Source organism: Salmo trutta, chromosome 24, assembly GCF_901001165.1.
Source record: "Salmo trutta chromosome 24, fSalTru1.1, whole genome shotgun sequence".
NCBI lineage: Eukaryota > Metazoa > Chordata > Actinopteri > Salmoniformes > Salmonidae > Salmo > Salmo trutta.
Genome location: NC_042980.1, coordinates 5,212,535 through 5,235,535, shown reverse-complemented (window position 1 = coordinate 5,235,535; position 23,001 = coordinate 5,212,535). Strand labels below are relative to the sequence as shown.

General features: G+C 43.0%; 1 protein-coding gene across 2 annotated transcripts in view; it reads right to left on the bottom strand.

The window, feature by feature from the left end:
- Positions 1–23,001, bottom strand: part of dnah7 (dynein, axonemal, heavy chain 7) — a 247,939-nt gene that overhangs the window by 41,035 nt on the left and 183,903 nt on the right. For both annotated transcript variants that reach the window (XM_029710817.1, XM_029710818.1), the window contains exons 59-60: positions 3,728–3,928; positions 3,241–3,402 (exon numbers count right to left, since the gene is read on the bottom strand). In XM_029710817.1, the coding sequence (XP_029566677.1) occupies positions 3,241–3,402; positions 3,728–3,928 (363 nt within the window). The remainder of the gene's footprint in view (positions 1–3,240; positions 3,403–3,727; positions 3,929–23,001) is intronic.

Below are 23,001 nucleotides of genomic sequence, written 5' to 3'. Positions count from 1 at the left end.
CACAGGGACTATGGTGGTCTGTTTGAAACATGTTGTTATTACAGACTCAGTCAGGGACAGGTTGAAAATGTCAGTGAAGACACTTGCCAGTTGCTCAGCGTATGCTCGGAGTACACGTCCTGGTAATCCGTCTGGCCTTTTGGCCTTGTGAATGTTGACCTGTTTAAAAGGTCTTACTCACATCGGCTACTACAGTCCGGTAGCTTAAAATCTGCATCATCTGATCACTTCCGTATTGAGTGAGTCACTGGTATTTCCTGCTTTAGTTTTTGCTTGTAAGCAGGAATCAGGAGGATAGAGATATGGTCAGATTTCCCAAATGGAGGGCGAGGGAGAGCTTTGTATGCCTCTCTGTGTGTGGAGTAAAGGTTGTCTAGAGTTTTTTTTCGCTCTGGTTGCACATTTACCATGCTGGTAAAAATAAGGTCAAACTGATTTAAGTTTCCCTGCATTAAAGTCCCCGGCTACTAGAAGCGCCGCCTCTGGATGAGCATTTTCATGTTTGCTTATGGCCTTATACAGCTCGTTGAGTGCGGTCTTAGTGCCAGCATCGGTTTGTGGTGGTAAATAGACAGCTCTGAAAAATATAGATGTAAAATCTCTTGGTAGATAGTGTGGTCTACAGCTTATCATGAGTCACTCAGGCGAGCAAAACCTTGAGACTTCATTAATATTAGATTTTGTGCACCAGCTGTTACTGACAAATATACACAGACCATGACCCCTTGTATTATCCGGAGGCAGCTGTTCCCTCTTGCTGATGCATGGAAAACCCAGCCAGCTGTATGTTATCCATGTCGCCGTCAGGCACGACTCGTGAAACATAAGATATTGCAGTTTATAATGTCTCGTTGGTAGGATAGTCTTGACCGGAGCTCATCCAGTTAATTATCCAATGATTGCACGTTGGCTAATAGGACTGATGGTAGAAGCGGTCACCCACTCGCTGTCGGATTCTTACAAGGCACTCTGACCTACAACCGCTATATTTCCGTCTCTTCTTCATGCGAATGGCAGGGATTTGAGCCTTGTCTGAAGTAAATCCTTTGCGTCTGACTCATTAAATAAAAAAATCTTTGTTCAGTACGAGGTGAGCAATCACTGTTCTGATAGCCAGAAGCTCTTTTTGGTCATAAGAAATGGTGGCAGAAACATTATGTACAAAATAAGTTACAAATAAGGTGAAAAAACTCACACAATAGCAGAATTGGTTAGGAGTCCGTAAAACGGCAGCCATCTCCGGCACCACTCTTCTTCTACGGACAATTCCGTCGACCTCATGGCTTGGTTTTTGCTCTGACATGCACTGTCAACTGTGGGACCTTATATAGACAGGCGTGTGTCATGTCCAATCAATTGAATTTACCACAGGTGGACGCCAATCAAGTTGTAGAAACACCTCAAGGATGATCAATGGAAACAGGATGCACCTGAGCTCAATTTCAAGTCTCGTAGCAAAGGGTCTGAATACTTAATTAAATAAGGTATTATATAAGCTATAAACCTATTTTCACTTTGTCATTATCGGGTATTGCGTGTAGATTGCAATTATATATTTTTATACATTTTACAATAAGGCTGTAACGTAACAAAATGTGGAAAAAGTCAAGGGGTCTGAATCATTTACAAAGACACTGTATAGGGAATAGTAGTGACGTAGTCGAGTCACTAAACCTCGAGTCCGTGTCGAGTCCCAAGTCCTCCTGTGCTCCAGTCCGAGTCAACATCTGAGTCCCCAATGGTCGAGTCACAATTCCCTATTGCTGAAGTCCGAGTCCCAATGCTCGAGTCTGAGTCACAGGGTCCATATTAACTCAAAATGTAGTTATTTACCCAGTCAGATTTAGTGTAGTGGCAAGAGGAATTATTTAGTCAATATGGTTTATGAATGTAAAATGCAGACGGCCAATGCACGATACAAAGAACAAAATGTAGCACAGGTAATACGGGTCATACCTTTGAATGGTTAGGGCTAGAAACAAGCTGTTTCTTCGTAGAAAAGAAGGAGACGTGTCAGAACCTGGCTATGGAATGCAATTAGGAAAGTGGGAGGGTTGAGCAAGACAACGTATTTAAAGACAGCCTACTTTTCTATACTCAAGGGGAAGAGAGACAAACATAGCTATACTGTTGTTTTACTAGTAAACTCAATGCTATTGTTTTTAATTTAGTGAAGCAGCTTGTGTTTCTTAACCAGGAAAAGGGTAGCTAAACTAAAGGCTGGTGACTGGTTAGCTATGGGAAACAAAAGTGGCGCCTTCACGACATGTATGATCAAAGGCGGAGCCGGAGCGCAGCCTGCCTGCATGTCTGCCCACACTCATCGCTTGTTGCGCCGCAGCTCACCAGCTGATGTAGGCTGTGTGTGCGAGTCCAAGAATCCGAGTCCAAGTCCGTGTCACCAATGGTCGAGAAGGCGAGTATGAGTCCAAGTCACCAATGCTCAAGTCTAAGTCGAGTCACAAATCATGAAAACTGGGACTCGAGTCTGAATGGACACGAGTACTAGAACACTGGGGTGCCATTTGGGAAGCAGCCAATAATGTATATGAGAGACAGCGAGACAAGAATCACAACCCACATATTAGGTTGACACTGATTATTTAATGTTGTTGACACTGACTTTTTCCACAAATATTGTGCATTTTATCAGAATCTCCCCCAAATCTTCAAATGGGTTGAGATCTGGTGACTGAGACGGCCATGGCATATGGTTTACGTCATTTTCATGCTCATCAAACCATTCAATGATCACTGCCATCCTATGGGGACATAGCCATGGTAGCTAAAATAATGGCCTGCCAGGCATTTTTAAACAATGACCTCAAGCATGATGGGATGTTAATTGCTTAATTAACTCAGGAACCACACCTGTGTGGAAGCACCTGCTTCCAATATACTTTGTATCCATTGTTTTAGCAGTGACCTGTAGCCGGGGTCAATATGTTTTCAAAATGGACGTCCAGAACTACAACAGGGAACTAACCAATATTTAAAAAAGTCATAAAAACACATGCCAGGGGGTCAGCTTGATACATTTTTGCACTTTCACAATAGAGGACAGTTGTTAAACATATTGCTAAATTCAATTAGTATAAATAATAAATTAGGGCCAATAACACAAAAGTATGTGTGTGTGCATAGCACACATGTGCATGTGTGTGCATTTTTATTTGGAGTCATGAAACTCTGGAAGTGTGTGTGTGTGTTTGTGTGGTGTATGTAGTGTATAGTATGTACCTCATACTGCTCCAGGAACATATGGAGCTGCTGGACAGAGATCCTCAGGTCGGTCTCATTGAACTCATACGGAATGTTCCAGCCCATGGGACCAAACTTCTTCCTCTCCTGGATCAACGCGTGGAAGAAGCACAGGCCATACAGCAGCCTCTTAAACACACCCTGTGATAGACACACAAACAAACACACACACACACACACACACACACACACACACATTTAGTCCACCATCTTACAAAGAGTGTAAAAGATGTACAAACACCTGAGACACACAAACGTTACGACCATTATGTATTCCTTACAATGGATCTACCCACATTTATAACAGCTGCGGTACCATTATTGATTGAAACATCTCGGGCGGTTAATGAAAAATATTTCTATATCATTATAGATTTAGAGGGACAATCTGACATACAAATATGTACTGTAGATATATATATATACACATATGCAGACAGACACATCCACAGGCAGACACACACACCGGCTTGCTGCTGCTGGAGAAGAACTCGGGGTCGGAGATGGGGTCCATGAGGAAGGAGCGGGCGATGTTGGCGCGGAGGCCTTTTGGTGCCTCATTGGTCATCTTCACCCCGTTCTGAAGCACTGCCACAGGGAAGGTGGGCGAGGGGTAGCTGGTCAGCCACAGACGGAAGTCTGGATGGGTGGTGTCAGGGTTCAGCTCCTAACAGAGGCACACAGGGTAGAGACATTGGGGTATACCAAGAGACAAATGTTTATCAGTGTATTATACCCCTTATTCTGTGAAGGTATTATTGGGGACTCTGACTTAAAGAGGCAATCAGCAGTTGCTACATCCATTTTTGGATGTATGTACCCATTGATTCTTGAAGAATATAACTTAGAAAATGCCTCATGAGCTTAGTTCAACAGTCATACCCCATCAAAGCCCAAAATATAAGCTTGTTTTACTCCAATGTTTGTAAACAAAGTAAATGTAAACAAACTATTTAGCCTCAAACATGGTTAAAGCTATAACTTAGAAAAAAAATAACCACCTCTATAACTTCCTTCATACTGCATGCAGAAACATAACAATGATATCCACGAGTTCATCTGACTCTGCGTAAGTAGAAAAACAGAACACATAATCTCACTGTATCCCTTTAGGATTGTTTCCCCCCGAAAAAAGCACACACAAAAAAACATGACTGATCAGGGACTGATGATCAGGAACTGATTCCGACCTGGGACACCAAATGAGTGAAACTACAAGGTAGAAAAGACAACCAGAATTGTTTTGACATTCCAGGACCAAAGTTGCCAGTAGCACCAGTAGTAGTACACCATTGTATTTGGTGAGTATCCCCCATTTTGATATTTCACAATCTAGTGAAGTTTCAAGTTTTATTAGTTGTATGTACACATGGTATACACCGTCCAACGAAATGCTCACTTGAAGGTTCCTTCACGACAATGCAACAGCAAAAATAAATATAAGAATATGAAGGTAAAGTAAATGGCTCAGTAGAATAAAATAAACATTTAAGCATGATTATAATACAGGAAGCTACAATTTATATTCCAAGTGTTTAAATTGTGCAGTATTTAGCAATAACAATAAGAGTCTGGCAGCAGCAGTTGTAATGTGTTTGAAGCATGAATGTATTTGTGTGTGGGTGTATGAGTGCATGTCTTTTTTTTCATTACCCCTTTTTCTCCCTAATTTGGTGTTATCCAATTGGTAGTTACAGTCTTGTCTCGTCGCTGCAACTCCCGTACGGACTCGGAAGAGGTGAAGGTCGAGAGCCATGCTTCCTCCGAAACACAACCCAACCATGCCGCACTGCTTCTTGACACAATGCCCACTTAACCCGGAAGCCAGCCGCACCAATGTGTTGCAGAAAACACCGTGGACCTGGCGACCGTGTTAGCGTGCACTGCACCTGGCCCACCACAAGAGTTACTAGTGCGTGATGGGACAAGGACATCCCTGCCGGCCAAACCCTCCCCTTTACCCGGACGACCCTGGGCCAATTGTGCGCCAACTGTGCACAGCTAGCACTGCACCACTCGGGAGGCCCTGTGAGTGCATGTCTGTGTGGGTGTGTGCATGTGTGCTAAGGAGCGGAGAGTCAGTGCAGGTTGTCAGTTCAGTTCAAGTGTTCAGCAGTCTGATGGCTTATAGATAGAAACTGTCTCTGAGCCTGTTGGTATCAGACCTCATGCTCTGATATCGCCTGCCCGACGGTAAGGGAGTGAACAGCTCGTAGCTTGGGTGTATGGGGTCCTTGATGATGCTAAGGGCTTTCTTAAGGCACTGTTTTGAGTAGATTTTCATGATCCCAGTGATGTACTGAGCCGTATTCACCACCTACGGGAGGGCCTTGCTGTCGTGGATAGAGTAATTTTCTTACCAGAAAATGATGCAACCGGTCAGGACACTCTCGACGGTGTAGCGGTAGTATTTGACGAGGACTGGGGGTGACATGCCGAATTTCCTTTGCTGCCTTAGGAAGTAGATACGTTGATGCGCCTTCTTGACAAGTGTGGTGGTGTTGTTGGTCCATGTCAAGTCCTCTGTGACATGGATGCCGAGGAACTTAAAACTGCTGACTCTGTTTACTGCAGTCCTGTTGGTGTGGATCGGGTAATGTTCCCTCCTGGAGTCAATAGTCAAATCCTTTGTTTAACTGACGTTGAGGGAGAGGTTGTTGTCCTGGCACCACAATGCCAGTTCACTTACCCCCTCCCTATAGGCTGACTCATCGTTGTTGGTTATCAGGCCTACAACTGTGGTGTCGTCAGCAAACTTGATGATGGAGTTGGTGTCGTGCAAAGCCACGCAGTCGTGGGGAACAGGGAGTACAGCAGAGAGCTGAGGACACACCCCTGGGGGGCCCCTGTGTTAAGAGTCAGTGTGGAGAAGGTGTTGTTGTCAAGCCTCACAGCCTGCTACATCCCATCAGGAAGTCCAGGATCCAGTTGCAGAGGATGGTGTCTAGACCCTTGGCTCCGAGCTTGGGGTTGAGCTTGGAAGGAACAATAGTGTTGAATGCTAAAATGTATGTTAGGGCCAGCTCTAGCCTTTCGGGGGCCCTAAGCGAGATTTGGTTGGGCTACCCAATTTTCGGGCTACCCAATTTTCGGGCTACCAAAGAGGAAATGGCAGCATTACAGAGGCGGGGGGGGGGGGTGGGGGGGGGGGGTGTGGATCCTGGTGAGATTAAGACGAAGGGAAAACCGGTCATTATTTGAATTTCGCAGCAAAACCGTATTTATTTTCAAATATTAGTTTGGTGATCCCTTTCCGTAATACCCAAGACTACTTCGCTTTCAACTGTCAGCATGTCGAAGAAACAGAAGGCCAAAATCATGACTTTGAGAAAACCCGGCCTACGAGACCCATTTTTATCACCGACCCCCTCCCGAGTCTGCGGGACGGAGAATAGCATTTTACCTAGGGGTGCAGCTTTACCTGGTGGCGCTGAAATGAACATTCGAGGCCATCAAGCTACTACGCTTTGAGATAGTTGAAAATGAAAACAGAGGTAGTTGCCACGATTAAGGCCCGAATACAAGAGGTTTCTGATACTTTAAAAGCAGATTTAACTATCCTGCGAAATGAGACAGGGCCAGGCATCACATCACTCAAAACAACAACAGAGTTACACACGATGACGATTGCACCACTGGAGACCTCCGCTACCAGTGTATCCGACCTGACTACCTCCCTGAAGGCTGACGTAAAACGCCTGACTGCGGATGTGAAAAAGATACAGGAGAGCTGTGTGAGTTTAGAGGGATTTTCTTGCCGCAATAGCCTGAGACTGGTATCGATCCCAGAGTCAGCGGAAATGCCTCGCGGATTTCATCTCCGGGCTGCTGAAGGATGTTCTCGGCCATGGATGAGAAGCCCTTGATTGATTGTGCCCACCGGTCACTGCGCCCAAAGCCCCAGGACGGTGAGAGGCCCCGTGACCTCATTCTTCGAGTGCACTTCTTCCATGAGAAAGAAGATGGAGATTCTCCCACGAGCCCGCAATACCACTCTGAGCTTTCAAGTACAGAGCTACCAGGACATCTCCCCCACTGTGTCCAGGCAGCGCGCATCTTTCAGGCAGACCAAACGACTACTACGGTAGCATCCAGGTGTGAAGTACGGACTGCGATTCCCGGCCAGTGTATGACTTTCTCATGATGGAAAAGATTACACCATTGATTATCCAGAGGGGGGTATGGCTCACATTCAACGCCACATCAAGAAGTCTTGAACTTGCTCATAGATCAGCAACTCTTGCTTGCTAACTGTGGATAGTAAGTAAGTAGCCCACCTGTGGTATAACTATCTTTAGTTATAACTGTACTATTCCTGTATAGTTTGGGAGTTGGCGAACCCAATCAAGCTTATTTGATGTGATCGAATGTTTTGGTCATCCAGCGTGCTTGCCTTTAAAGCATTCAGTAATTTTTATTTCCTTTTATTAATGGTTTATGTAATTCCTTTGTTTCAATGCTATCTCATTGACCTATTGAGTTTGTTTACATATTGTCTCAATGACCCAAAAATATTTTTGGATATTTGTTTACCACATCCATTTGTCTCGACCCAGTAAACATGAAATGTTCCGAGTTTTTGGGGAGTCTTCACTTCAATGTTGAATGTTTTTAACGTAATATAATTCCAGCAAATTTTCAACATTGCACAGACATAGTTTTGTGGTCTTGACTGCACATTGCCAAACTTTTTTTGGGTCGTTTCAGTAAGATTTACTTACTTCAAATGAGAGGTTTTGGCTGAGCGTCTTGATACATTTTCTCTCTCAATACCTGTTATAAGACTGGGAATATAATTTTATACATGTGGTGCTTTCCTAATTTTATTTGCACATGGGATTCACTTTTTATTTTTTCCTCTCTTATATTTGCTGCTTGATTCACTAACACAGAACACTAGTTTAAAGGGCGGGACTGTGGGTTTGGGTTTAACACCACAATCTCACAGATATACTGTGTGAAGAAAACATTTAAAAACAGTTCTATTTAGGCTTATATCTCATTTGGGCAGGTACAATGAGGGAAAAAAGTATTTGATCCCCTGCTGATTTTGTACGTTTGCCCATTGACAAAGAAATGATCAGTCTATAATTGTAATGGTAGGTTTATTTGAACAGTGAGAGACAGAATAACAACAAAAATATCCAGAAAAACGCATGTGAAAAATGTTAAATTGATTTGCATTTTAATGAGGGAAATAAGTATTTGACCCCCACTCAATCAGAAAGATTTCTTGCTCCCAGGTGTCTTTTATCTAGGTAACGAGCTGAGATTAGGAGCACACTCTTAAAGGGAGTGCTCCTAATCTCAGTTTTTTACTTGTATAAAAGACACCTGTCCACAGAAGCAATCAATCAATCAGATTCCAAACTCTCCACCATGGCCAAGACCAAAGAGCTCTCCAAGGATGTCAAGGACAAGATTGTAGGTCTACAAAGGCTGGAATGGGCTACAAGACCATCGCCAAGCAGCTTGGTGAGAAGGTGACAACAGTTGGTGCGATTATTCTCAAATGGAAGAAACACAAAAGAACTGTCAATCTCCCTCGGCCTGGGGATCCATGCAAGATCTCACCTCGTGGAGTTGCAATGATCATGAGAACGGTGAGGAATCAGCCCAGAACTACACGGGAGGACCTTTCAATGATCTCAAGGCAGCTGGGACCATGGTCACCAAGAAAACAATTGGTAGCACGCTACGCCGTGAAGAACTGAAATCCTGCAGCGCCCGCAAGGTCCCCCTGCTCAAGAAAGCACATATACATGCCGTCTGAAGTTTCCCAATGAACATCTGAATGATTCAGAGGACAACTGGGTGAAAGTGTTGTGGTCAGATGAGACCAAAATGGAGCTCTTTGGCATCAACTCAACTCGCCGTGTGAGGAGAAATGCTGCCTATGACCCCAGGAACACAATCCCCACCGTCAAACATGGAGTTGGAAACATTATGCTTTGGGGGTGTTTTTCTGCTAAGGGGACAGGACAACTTCACCGCATCAAAGGGACAATGGACGGGGCCATGTACCGTCAAATCTTGGGTGAGAACCTCCTTCCCTCAGCCAGGGCATTGAAAATGGGTTGTGGATGGGTATTCCAGCATGACAATGACCCAAAACACACGGCCAAGGCAACAAAGGAGTGGCTCAAGAAGAAGCACATTAAGGTCCTGGAGTGGCCTAGCCAGTCTCCAGACCTTAATCCCATAGAAAATCTGTGGAGGGAGCTGAAGGTTCAAGTTGCCAAACGTCAGCCTCGAAACCCTAATGACTTGGAGAAGATCTGCAAAGAGGAGTGGGACAAAATCCCTCCTGAGATGTGTGCAAACCTGGTGGCCAACTACAAGAAACGTCTCACCTCTGATCGCCAACAAGGGTTTTGCCACCAAGTACTAAGTCATGTTTTGCAGAGGGGTCAAATACTTATTTCCCTCATTAAAATGCAAATAATTTTATACATGCGTTTTCTGGATTTTTTTGTTGTTATTCTGTCTCTCACTGTTCAAATAAACCTACCATTAAAATTATAGACTGATCATTTCTTTGTCAGTGGGCAAACGTACAAAATCAGCAGGGGATCAAATACTTTTTCCCTCACTGTATTGTCTGGGGTGGGGGGAGGAAGGAGGTTGAATTGTTCAGTTCTAATGACACTCTAACGTTCCTTTTTTCATACTTTTTCCAAGAAACTCAGCAAAAAAAGAAACGTCCCTTTTTCAAGACCCTATCTTTCAAAGATAATTCCTAAAAATACAAATAACTTCTCAGATCTTCATTGTAAAGGGTTTAAACACTGTTCCCCATGCTTGTTCAATGAACCATAAACAATTAATGAACATGCACCTGTGGAACGGTCCTTAAGACACTAACAGCTTACAGACGGTAGGCAAATAAGGTCACAGTTATGACAACAAAGAGGCATTTCTACTGACTCTGAAAAACACCAAAAGAAAGATGCCCAGGGTCCCTGCTCATCTGCGTGAACGTGCCTTAGGCATGCTCCAAGAAGGCATGAGGACTGCAGATGTGGCCAGGGCAATAAATTGAAATGTCCATACTGTGAGACGTCTAGGACAGCACTACAGGGAGACAGGACGGACAGCTGATCATCCTCACAGTGGCAGACTATGTGTAACAACACCTGCACACGATCGGTACATCCGAACATCACACCTGCGGGACCGGTACAGGATGGCAACAACAACTGCCCGAGTTACACCAGGAACGCACAATCCCTCCATCAGTGTACAGACTGTCCGCAATAGGCTGAGAGAGGCTGGACTGAGGGCTTGAAGGCCTGTTGTAAGGCAAGTCCTCACCAGACATCACCGGCAACAATGTCGCCTCTGGGTACAAACCCACCGTCGCTGGACCAGACAGGACTGGCAAAAAAGTGCTCTTCACTGATGAGTTGCGGTTTTGTCTCACCAGTGGTGATGGTCGGATTCACGTTTATCGTCGAAGGAATGAGCATTACACCGAGGCCTGTACTCTGGAGCGGGATCGATTTGGTGGTGGAGGGTCCGTCATGGTCTGGGGCGGTGTGTCACAGCATCATCGGACTGAGCTTGTAGTCACTGCAGGCAATCTCAACGCTGTGCGTTACAGGGAAGACATCCCATTGAGCATGTCTGGGACCTGTTAGATCGGAGGGTGAGGGCTAGGGCCATTCCCCCCAGAAAAGTCTGGGAACTTGCAGGTGCCTTGGTGGAAGTGTGGGGTAAGATCTCACAGCAAGAACTGGCAAATCTGGTGCAGTCCATGAGGAGGAGATGCACTGCAGTACTTAATGCAGCTGGTGGCCACACCAGATACTGACTGTTACTTTTGATTTTAACCCCCCCTTTGTTCAGGGGCACATTGTTCCATTTCTGTAAGTCACATGTCTATGGAACTTGTTCAGTTTATGTCTCAGCTGTTGAATCTTATGTTATTTACACGTTAAGTTTGCTGAAAATAAACGCAGTTGACAGTGAGAGAACATTTATTTTTTTGCTGAGTTTATCTTACACAGTACATTATCACTCTGAGACAAGTTATCCTGGTGCTTTTGGGGATTCATTGCTTTTCCACTCTATGCTCCAATGACAGGGTTGTACAACGGGAATGCTCAGGGTGGCCAAAATAATACCATGAAGTACATTTCATGGAACATCAAAGGAACTAACAACCCTGTGAAATTTAAGAGGGCGCTGACACATTTAAAGGGTTTGAATGCAAATTTAGCATTTCTACATATGACTCACTTGAGGACTGGTGAGTTGATCAACTCTTTCATAGTAAATCAAGAGGTGCTGCCATTTTGGTTGATAAATCTACTCCTTTTATAGCTTCTGAGGTTATTCCTGATCCTAAGGGACGTCATAGCAACGGTTAAACTGTTTTCTATCCCTCTTGTTTTGACTAGTGTTTATGCTCCCAATTGCGATGATTCAAGTTCCATTTCTACCTTTTTATCTGCTATACCCAATTTAGATTCCCATTCGTTGATTTTAGGGGGTGATTTCAACTGTACAATATCGGCAGTTCTTGACAAGTCCTCACTACAGGCACTTCTAAATGTGCCCTACTTGTTCAATATTTTCTTCAGAAATATGCTATGTGTGAGGCCTGGCATTTCCTCCACCCTACAGATAGACAGTATTCTTTTTTTCTAATTTTCATCAAACATACTCCCGCATTGATTACTTATTTTTGGACAAAAAACCTCTGCCTAACCTTCAGAGGTACTTATGAGAGTATTGCTATTTCTGACCATTCACCATTAGTGCTTGAGCTAGTTTCCCCAGCAACATATGTGTTATCAATGGCGTCTTAACTCCATTTTACTCTCAGAGAAGTAGTGTGTCAATTTCATTTTTAGAAATTAATTCAACCCCAGCTATGTCCTGCACTTCCATATGGGAGTCCCTCAAAGCATACCTACGTGGCCAAATGATTTATTATACAGCCAACAAAAACAAAGCTTGCGCTCAGTGGCTTTGAGGCCTGAGCGAAGCCATTGCTACATTGAATGAGAAGTATGCTACAGATCCCTCCTCTGATCTATATAAAGAACGCCAGCTACTCCAATCTGAATTTGACGAGATCTCTACCAGAGAAACTGAACAATTATTCTTACGAGCTTGATACAGAGTGTATGAGCAAGGCGACAAGCCCAGTAAACTCCTTGCACATCAGATCCGTAAATCTGAGGCCTCACGTTTAATCCCACAAATAAGTACCCTGTCTGGTGCTACCACAGTTCTATATAAAGAGATCATTTCAAATCAAATTGTATTGGTCACATACACATATTTAGCAGATGTTACTGCGGGTGTAGCGAAATGCTTGTAAACTATTTTACTCTGAGCTATACACCTCCAAACCTCAAGATCCTTTGCTGACTGATTCGTTCTTCGATGGTCTGAATATGGCTTCAATTGATACAGAATCCCATGATGGTTAAGAAGAAGAATTTACACCTAAGGAGATTACAACTACAGTGTTTGCAATGAAAAGTGGTAAATCGCCAGGTCCGGACGGTTTCCCAAACAGATTTTACAGAACGTTTTCCGGTCTGCTTTGCCCATTCCTGTCTCAAATATTTACATTGCGCCTTAATACATCAAAGCTACTGCCTAGTCTTTATCAAGCTTCAATTTCATTGCTATTAAAGAAAAACAAGGATCCCCTGGAATGTGGATCTTATCACCCAATCTCGCTTTTAAACTGTGATTAAAAAATCCTAGCCAAGCTCTTAGCCATCCGTATGGAAGGCTCGCACCACCAAGTAATACACTCTGACCAGACTGGCTTCCTGAGAAATAGTCATTCATTTTTCAAGATTAGATGCCTTATGAATATACTGTACTCCCCAGCGTCGGGGGTCCCGGAGGTGGTGGTCTCGCTCAATGAGGCTTTAGATCGTATTGGAGTGGGACTACCTAACAGCCGCCCTTTATAGATTGCCACCCTTTATAAATTCATTGCATGGATAAAACATTTTTATTTCTCTCCCATGGCTTCGGTACGGACTAATAACTTGTCCTCTGACTATTTTCCCTTGCACCGTGGATCCAGACAGGGTTGTCTACTCTCCCCCTTGTTGTTTGCTTTGGCAATCGAGCCCCTCGCCGTCGCACTGCGCTCTAATGAGGCTGTTCAAGGTATACTCAGGACGGCCTTGAGCAGAACGTCTCGCTATACGCTAATGACCTCCTTTTGATAATCTCCAACCGTGATACTTCATTACCACATGCCTTATCTATTCTTAAACAGTTTGGAGCAATCGCAGGGTACAAGCTGAAACTAGGCAAGAGTGAGCTTTTCCTGTAAATCAGGCTGCTTTAAAGTGCTCTTTTACAAGCTTTCTGTTTAGGATTGTCCTGGATTAATTCACCTACTTGGGAGTTAGTGATAAGGAAATATTCAAATTTGTTTAAGGAAAACATTGTTGCTCTAGCAGGCAGTTTGAAACAATAATTTACTTTTTGGAAGTCTCTACCTCTTATTGGAAGGGTTAATGTCATTAAATAGTAGTTGCTACTACTAAAATGAATGTATTGCCCAAATGTTTACCCATTTTTATTACAAAACCTTTTTTTTCGCTGCATCAAACATTCATGTATTTTATTTGGGATGGCAAGGTCCACGGATTGGTAGAAAACATTTATAGAAGTCTAGGGCATTGGGAGGTTTAGCTCTTACAAATTTTCAGACATACTATTGGGCTGAAAATCCAAGAGCCTTTTGTACTGGCTATGGATTGATCCTACTGGACCAAGACCACTCTGGGTCCAGATGGAGTCTGAATCATGTAAACCTGCTGCACTTTCCTCTGTGTTGTGCTCCTCTCTCCTAGTGTCCCTAGGCAAAAGGTGTCAACCCAATTGTAAAGCAGTCTCTTAAAATTTGGAATCAGTTCCGTTTAGCTTTCAGCCTTTGAGGCTTTTCTCAATCAAGGCCGAATTAACCAATTAACCAATTAATATTTCCACCATCTTTAAATTATGGGGCATCTGGCATCCACTGGGCCTCTCCTCACTAGCCAAATTATTATTTGATGATACATTTACCTCTTTTGCTCAGTTACAGATAAAAATCAACCTCCCCAATCCCACATCTTCTGCTGCTATCTCCAGACTAGGAACTTTGTTAGAGCTAACACACCTGAATTTCCCAATAGGCCTGTGATTACAGCTATAGAGAGCATCTTTGAGCTAAACAAACTTCCTAAGAGTGCAATGTCAGATGTATATGCAATCATTAATGACTTACATAACCCTTCTTTGATGCCTTTAAAGACTCGATGGGAAAATAATTTGGGGGAGGAACTTGGATGACACCTGGGAATCTGTGCTGCACAGGGTGCATTGTTGTAATGATCGTCTGACAGAGGGGACCAAGATGCAGCGTGGTAAGTGCTCATATTAACTTTAATGACAATTTAAATAAAACAAGAACACGAAAGCCAACAGTTCTGCCAGGTGAACACACAAGACAGAAAACAACTACCCACAAAACCCCAAAGGAAAACAGGCTGCCTAAGTATGGCTCCCAATCAGCGACAACGATGTACAGCTGTCCCTGATTGAGAGCCATTCCAGGCCAAAACAAAGAAATACAAAGCATAGAAAAAAGGACATAGAATGCCAACCCTAGTCACACACTGGCCTAACCAAAATAGAGAATAACACCCTCTCTATGGCCAGGGCGTGACAATTGTTCCTCTTTTAGCACTAGAAACAGCCTCATTCAATTCAAGGTGGTTCACCATGTCCACTGGTCTGGGGCCAAACTCTGGAAAAATATTATTGGATTTTGATCCTATTTGTGTTCGACTTAAAATGGAACCAGCCACACTGTTTCATATGTTTTGGGACTGTCATAAACTGTCTGGTTTCTGGAAAATTAATATTTAAATGTTTCTCTGATATATATGGCACTGTTATAGATCCGTCTCCCCTTACAGCCGTTTTTGGAGTACTATCCCACGGTGAGGGTCTGCTGCTTCCCCAATCAAAAGCCCTGGATTAACACAGAGGTTGGTGCTAAACTAAAGGACAGGGCTACCGCACACAGAGCTATCGTAGACAACCCTGAGGCTACGGCCAAGGACAGGAATATGTACATGAAGTCCCGCTATGAGTCATCAAATGAGAAAAAAAGGACAATATAGGAATAAGGTGGAATCATATATAAGAGCTACAGTCCATTACGGACAACAAAGGAAGACCCAAATGTGATCTACCCAACGATGCCTATCTAAAAGTCGACCTCAATGCATTTTATGCACGCTTTGACCTCAACAACAATGTGGCGGGTGTGAGGGCCGTCAACAACCCAGAGGATTGGGTGAACTTGCTCTCCGAGGCTGATGTAAGAAAGGTCTTTCATCAGGTCTAGGGTTGTGGAGGTCACAAAATGTCGTCAGCTGGTGATTCTCAAACAAATAACTGTCGGTCTCACGGCAATTGACCGTGAATTAACATAAACACATTTAGCATCTCCTGGCTTCCACACAAGCCACTGATGCAGACGTTTAGAACATCTACATTTTAAAAAGTCTAATAAATCCATGTATTATAGCCTACACCTTCACAATAAATCCATTATTTATTTTAGACATGTCTAAAGAAGCATGATATGAAGAAAATGTAGTCTATTTCAGAAGAACAAAATAGCATACTCTGAGTTGTCCTTATGTTAGATCCTGATGGCTGTTGGGGACACTAGCTCTAAATATTTTCTCCAACCGATTTGAGGGAGTATACACATGCGGCTATTGTGTTGAGCGGTTACAAAATAAATAGGTACTCCTATATGCTTAATTTAGAGTAACTTTAGTTGTAGTTATACACACACATACATATATATATATATATATATATATATATATATATATATATATATATATATATATATATATATATATATATATATATGTATATGTTTTAATTTTTAATACAATTGTAAGGCTGCATGATGTGACTCTAATGATGATTTGAAAAAGGTTGTTTGAAAGGCATGAGCTCTGCTTCGTCTTTTGCGCAGGCTGTACACATTTCATTAATTTCTCATTCACAATTTGACAAGCACTTGATAATGCCTCGAATTTCACTGCGGCATCCCCTTTGTGGCCGTAATGCAGACCTAAAAAAATCCATGCCTTTTGCGGCCAGTGGCCGTTGTGCCCTTGGCCTGGAGTGCTGTGTTGTGCCCATCTCCCTGAGTGCTGCAAGCTCCTAAGCGCCTCTCGCTCACATGGCAATCCATCATGTGATCAGGTCTTTCTCACAGGCTACAAGTGAAGACAGACACATCCGGGACGCAACTGCGTGCGTCCTTATCCAATATCGAGGTGCATATTGAAGATATTGGAAGAACTGTCCACATTTACTTTTTCGTCAGCTAACAAGATGAGTAGGCCTAACAAACAGCAAAAGTACTAGCCTATGTCAATCTACCATCCTCCATAGTACAAAAGTCGACCTATTCTGTGCGAGAAATAAATATTCCAAACATAGTCTGGGACAGTTGTGGGATGCAATGTAATGCTTTTATTGTAAAGGTGCATTTTTATGGTGAAAATTATCTTCCCCAAACTTGACACTCACGCGCTGATTATGTATGGCAGTTAGGCTCTAAACCCCTAGCAGATTAATGCGCTTAATTTTAAGAAGTTATCTGGCCACTTTAGTTGTGATACAAACCTTTTCAAAACATTTAGGCCCATGGGCTAGGCTACATGAGGTGTGTGACTATGATGAGAAAATGTGGCAAAAAAAAAGGCAGTTTCATATGCTGGGTATCATTCACAAGTGATAATATATACAGTTGAAGTCGGAAGTTTACATACACCTTAGCCAAATACATTTAAACTCAGTTTTCACATTTAATCCTGGTAAAAATGCTCTGTTTTAGGTAAGGTTAGGATCACCACTTTATTTTAAGAATGTGAAATGTCAGAATAACAGTAGAGAGAATGATTTATTTCAGCTTTTATTTATTTCATCACATTCCCAGTGGGTCAGAAGTTTACATACACTCAATTAGTATTTGGTAACATTGCCTTTAAATTGCTTAACATGGGTCAAACATTTCGGATAGCATTCCACAAGCTTCCCACAATAAATGGGGTTAATTTTGGCCCATTCCTCCTGACAGACCTGGTGAAACTGAGTCTGGTTTGTAGGCCTCCTTGCTCGCACACACTTTTTCAGTTCTGCCCACAAATGCTCTATAGGATTGAGGTCAGGGCTTTGTGATGGCCACTCCAATACCTTGACTTTGTTGTCCTTAAGCCATTTTGCCACAACTTTGGAAGTATGCTTGGTGTCATTGTTAATTTGGAAGACCCATTTACGACCAAGATTTAACTTCCTGACTGATGTCTTGAGATGTTGCTTCAATATATCCACATAATTTTCTTTCCTCATGATGCAATCTTTTTTGTGAAGTGCACCAGCCCCTCCTGCAACAAAGCACCCCCACAACATGATTGTGCCACACCCGTGCTTCACGGTTGGGATGCTGTTCTTCGGCTTGCAAGCCTCCCCTTTTTCCTCCAAACATAACAATGGTCATTATGACCAAACAGTTCTATTTTTGTTTCATCAGACCAGAGGATATTTCTCCAAAAAGTATGATCTTTGTCCCCATGTGCAGTCGCAAACCGTAGTCTGGCTTTTTTTTGGCTGTTTTGGAGCAGTGTCTTCTTCCTTGCTGAGCGGCCTTTCAGGTTATGTCGATATAGGACTCGTTTTACTGTGGATATAGATACTTTTGTACCTGTTTCTTCCAGCATCTCCACAAGGTCCTTCGCTGTTGTTCTGGGATTGATTTGCACCTTTCACACCAAAGTACGTTAATCTCTAGGAGACAGAACGCATCTCCTTCCTGAGCGGTATGACGGCTGCGTGGTCCCACGGTGTTTATACTTGCGTACTATTGTTTGTACAGATGAACGTGGTACCTTCAGGCATTTGGAAATTGCTCCCAAGGATAAACCAAACTTGTGGAGGTCTACCATTTTTTTTCTGAGGTCTTGGCTGATTTATTTTCATTTTCACATGATGTCAAGCAAAGAGGTAGGTCTTGAAATACATCCACAGGTACACCTCCAATTAACTCAAATGATGTCAATTAGCCTATCCAGAAGCTTCTGAAGCCATGACATCATTTTCTGGAATTTTCCAAGATGTTTAAAGGCATAGTCAACTTAGTGTTTGTAAAATTCTGATCCCCTGGAATTGTGATACAGTGAAATAATCTTTCTGTAAAAAATGACTTGTGTCATGCACAAAGTAGATGTCCTAACCGACTTGCCAAAACTATAGTTTGTTAACAAGAAATTTGTGGAGTGGTTGAAAAACAAGTTTTAATGACTCCAACCTAAGTGGATGTAAACTTCCGACTTCAACTGTAATTCACAAGTGATAGGCTAATATTGTCACCCATCAGACTATTTTTGATATAATCTTGTCTTTACATATACTAAATAATATATATAGCCCATAGAGGTTAACTAGGACCCTGGTTCTGAACACCTCCCTTTGCAACTGGATCCTGGACTTCCTGACGGGCCCACTCCAGGTTGTGTGGGTAGGCAAAACCCCCTCTGCCATGCTAACCCTCAACATGGGAGCCCCACAGGGGTGTGTGCCTAGTCCCCTTCTGTACTCTCTATTCGCCACCCAGAAAAGGGTGAGCACATCCACATCGATGGGGCTGCAGTGGAGCAGGTCGAGAGCTTCAAGTTCCACGGTGTCCAAATCGCTAAAGAATTAAAATGGTCCAAACACACGTTTTGAAGATTGCGCGGCATACCAGGCAGATCACTGCCTGTTATGGCAATAGCACCATCCTCAATCACATGGGGCTACAGCGGGTGGTGCGGAGAGCCCAGTACATCACTGGGGCCGAGCCCCCTGCCATCCAGGACATCTATATCAGGTGGTGGGAAAGGAAAGGAAGGCCCGGAAAAACGTTAGACTCCAACCCCCCTATCCATCGACTAATCTCACTGCTTCCGCATGGCAAGCGGTACCGGTGCATCAAGTCTGACACCAACAGGCTCTTGAACCGCTTCTATCCCCAAGCAATAAGACTGATAAATACCTAACAAAATAGCTACAGGGCCTATCTCGCTCAATCTTGGCATTCTCTAAAGCAGCTTCATGAGGTAGTCACCTGGAATGCATTTCAATTAACAGACGTACCTTGTTAAAAGTGAATTTGTGTAATTTCTATTCTTCTTAATGTGTTTGAGCCAATCAGTTGTGTTGTGACAAGGTAGAGATGGTATTCAGAAGATATCCCTATTTGGTAAAAGACCAAGTCCATATTATGGCAAGGATAGCTCAAATAAGCCAAGAGAAACAACAGTCCATCATGACTTTAAGACATGAAGGACAGTCAACATGGAACATTTCAAGAAAGTTTCTTTGTGCAGTCGTAAAAAACCATCAAGTGTCATGATGAAACTGGCTCTCATGAGGATCGCCACAGGAAAGGAAGACCCAGAGTTACCTCTGCTGCAGAGGATAAGTTCATTAGAGTTACCAGTAACAGACACATCTCAACATCAACTGTTCAGAGGAGATTGTGTGAATCAGGCCTTCATGGTCAAATTGCAACAAAGAACCACTACTAAAGGACACCAATAAGAAGCAGAGATTTGCTTGGGCCAAGAAACACGAGCAATGGACATTAGACCGGTGGAAATCTGTCCTTTGGTTTGAGGAGTAAAAATTTTAGATTTTTGGTTTTGACCGCCGTGTCTTTGTGTCACGACTTCCGACGAAGTCGGTCCCTCTCCTTGTTCGGGCGGCGTTCGGCGGTCGACATCATCGGCTTTCTAGCCACTGCCGATCCACTTTTCATTTTCCATTTGTTCTGTCTTTGTCTTATCACACCTGGCTTCACTCACCAATCACTTGTTTATTATTTAACCCTCTGTTCCCCATGTTGTATTTGTGAGTGATTGTTATTTGTTACGTGGATTATTGTCAGGCGTTGCACTTTTGTTTTAGACCGTGTTTTTGGCTGTTATTTGTGTTAAGTGCTGTCATTTGGTAACCGGCATTAAAGTGCGCCTGTTTATTATACTCCGCTCTCCTGCACTTGACTTCGCCTCCCATATACACGCATTACACTTTGTGAGATGCATGGTAGATGAACAGATTATTATCTCTGCATGTGTGGTTCCCACAGTGAAGCATGGAGGAGGTGTGAGGCTGCGGGGGTGCTTTGCTGGTGGCACTGTCTGTGATTTATTTAGAATTCAAGGCATCCTTAACCAGAATAGCTATATATTTTGATTTGTTTAACCTGTTGGGGATAGGGGGCAGTATTTGCACGGCCGGATAAAAAACGTACCCGATTTAATCTGGTTACTACTCCTGCCCAGTAACTAGAATATGCATATAATTATTGGCTTTGGATAGAAAACACCCTAAAGTTTCTAAAACTGTTTGAATGGTGTCTGTGAGAATAACAGAACTCATATGGCAGGCAAAAACCTGAGAAGATTCCTTACAGGAAGTGGCCTGTCTGACAAGTTCTTGTTCTTCTTGGCTCTGTTTATTGAAAACTGAGGATCTTTGCTGTAACGTGACACTTCCTACGGCTCCCATAGGCTCTCAGAACCCGGGAAAAAGCTGAATGATGTAATTCCAGCCTCTGGCTGAAAAACATTAGCGCGTTTGGATGGTGGTCGATCTGAGGGCCATCAGACTGAGGCTTGTGCACGAGGGGATCCCATGCTTTTATTTTCTCTCTCTTTGAACGTAAACACGCTTTGCCGGTCGGAATATTATCGTTTTTTTACGAGAAAAATTGCATAAAAGTTGATTTTAAACAGCGGTTGACATGCTTCGAAGTACGGTAATGGAATATTTAGAATTCTTTTGTCACGAAATGCGTCGTGCTCGTCACCCTTCTTTACCATTCGGATAGTGTCTTGAATGCACGAACAAAACAGAGGATATTTGAACATAACTATGGATTATTTGGGACCAAACCAACATTTATTATTGAAGTAGAAGTCCTGGGAGTGCATTCTGACGAAGAACACCAAAGGTAATAACATTTTTCTTATAGTAAATCTGACTTTGGTGAGTGCTAAACTTGCTGGGTGTCTAAATAGCTAGCCCTGTGATGCCGAGCTATCTACTTAGAATATTGCAAAATGTGCTTTCACCGAAAAGCTATTTTAAAATCGGACATATCGAGTGCATAGAGGAGTTCTGTATCTATAATTCTTAAAATAATTGTTATGCTTTTTGTGAACGTTTATCGTGAGTAATTTAGTAAATTTTTAGTAAATTCACCGGAAGTTTGCGGGGGGTATGCTAGTTCTGAACGTCACATGCTAATGTAAAAAGCTGGTTTTTGATATAAATATGAACTTGATTGAACAAAACATGCATGTATTGTCTAACATAATGTCCTAGGTGTGTCATCTGATGAAGATCATCAAAGGTTAGTGCTGCATTTAGCTGTGGTTTTGTTTTTTGTGACATTATATACTAGCTCTGATTATTTCTGGCTGGGTACTCTGCTGACATAATCTAATGTTTTGCTTTCGTTGTAAAGCCTTTTTGAAATCAGACAGTGTGGTTAGATTAACGAGAGTCTTGTCTTTATAATGCTGTAAAATAGTCATATGTTTGAGAAATTGAAGTAATAGCATTTCTAAGGTATTTGAATAACGCGCCACAGGATTCCACTGGCTGTTACATAGGTGGGACGATTTCGTTCCACCTACCCTAGAGAGGTTAACACTTTTTTGGCTACTAAATGATTCCATATGTGTTATTTCATAGTTTTGATGTCGTTACTATTATTCTACAATGTAGAAAATAGCAAAAATAAAGAAAAACACTTGAATGAGTAGGTGTGTCCAAACTTTTGACTGGTACTGTATATACATTTATACTAACTCAACACACGCACACCCACTCACATACAAGCTGCTGCTGCTACTCTGTTTATCTTGTATCCTGTTGCTTAGTTACCTTACCCCTATATATATCTACCTCCATGAGCGCCGCATATGTTTGTTGTTGTTGAACGCTGTCGAACACCGAAACCTGTCGAATTCTGAAATCTGAACTAAAGACCCCGGTTTAAAAGCTAACAGTGTTTTTATATACTTTTATTTTATTTTGAATCCTGTGGCTGTGTTGGGCTAAATTGCTGTGAGCGTTGCTATCTGTCCCGGGATCCTGCCAGATTCCGTATACAGGGAGAGACGCGAAAGCCCAGCTAGCTTGGCGGTCTCAAATGGAGGCCGCTATTGAACATTTCCAGCGTTGCAGGAGCTGCGTTTACTTTGCTTTGTTCCGGGACAATGTGGACCGCGCTGACTTTCAATGTAGCAACTGCTTACTTGCAGAGGACTACAGGAACGAAGTAGCTACTCTTAGCAAGTAAGTAGAAAACATACATAAGCTATTGGGGAACCCACGCCCACCTACTTTTTCCAGATGTCGCTCTGGTCTGGTGGAAGATTCGCCGCTGTGTCGGCTCTCCACAGCCGACTGGCCGGTGCAAGGCAGGGTTCCATCCCCGAAGGGGTCTCCCCCTTCCCTGCAGAATGGAGCTGATCTCGACCCAACCAGCCATGGAGGTACGTCACTCGCCATGGAAGTCGAAAAAAGCGTCCTCTGGCAACGGGGGTCTCCATGGAGATGTTGAGCCCGGAACTGACACAGACCAGAAACAGCTTTGCCGCCCAGGATCCAGAGGTACCTGCGCCT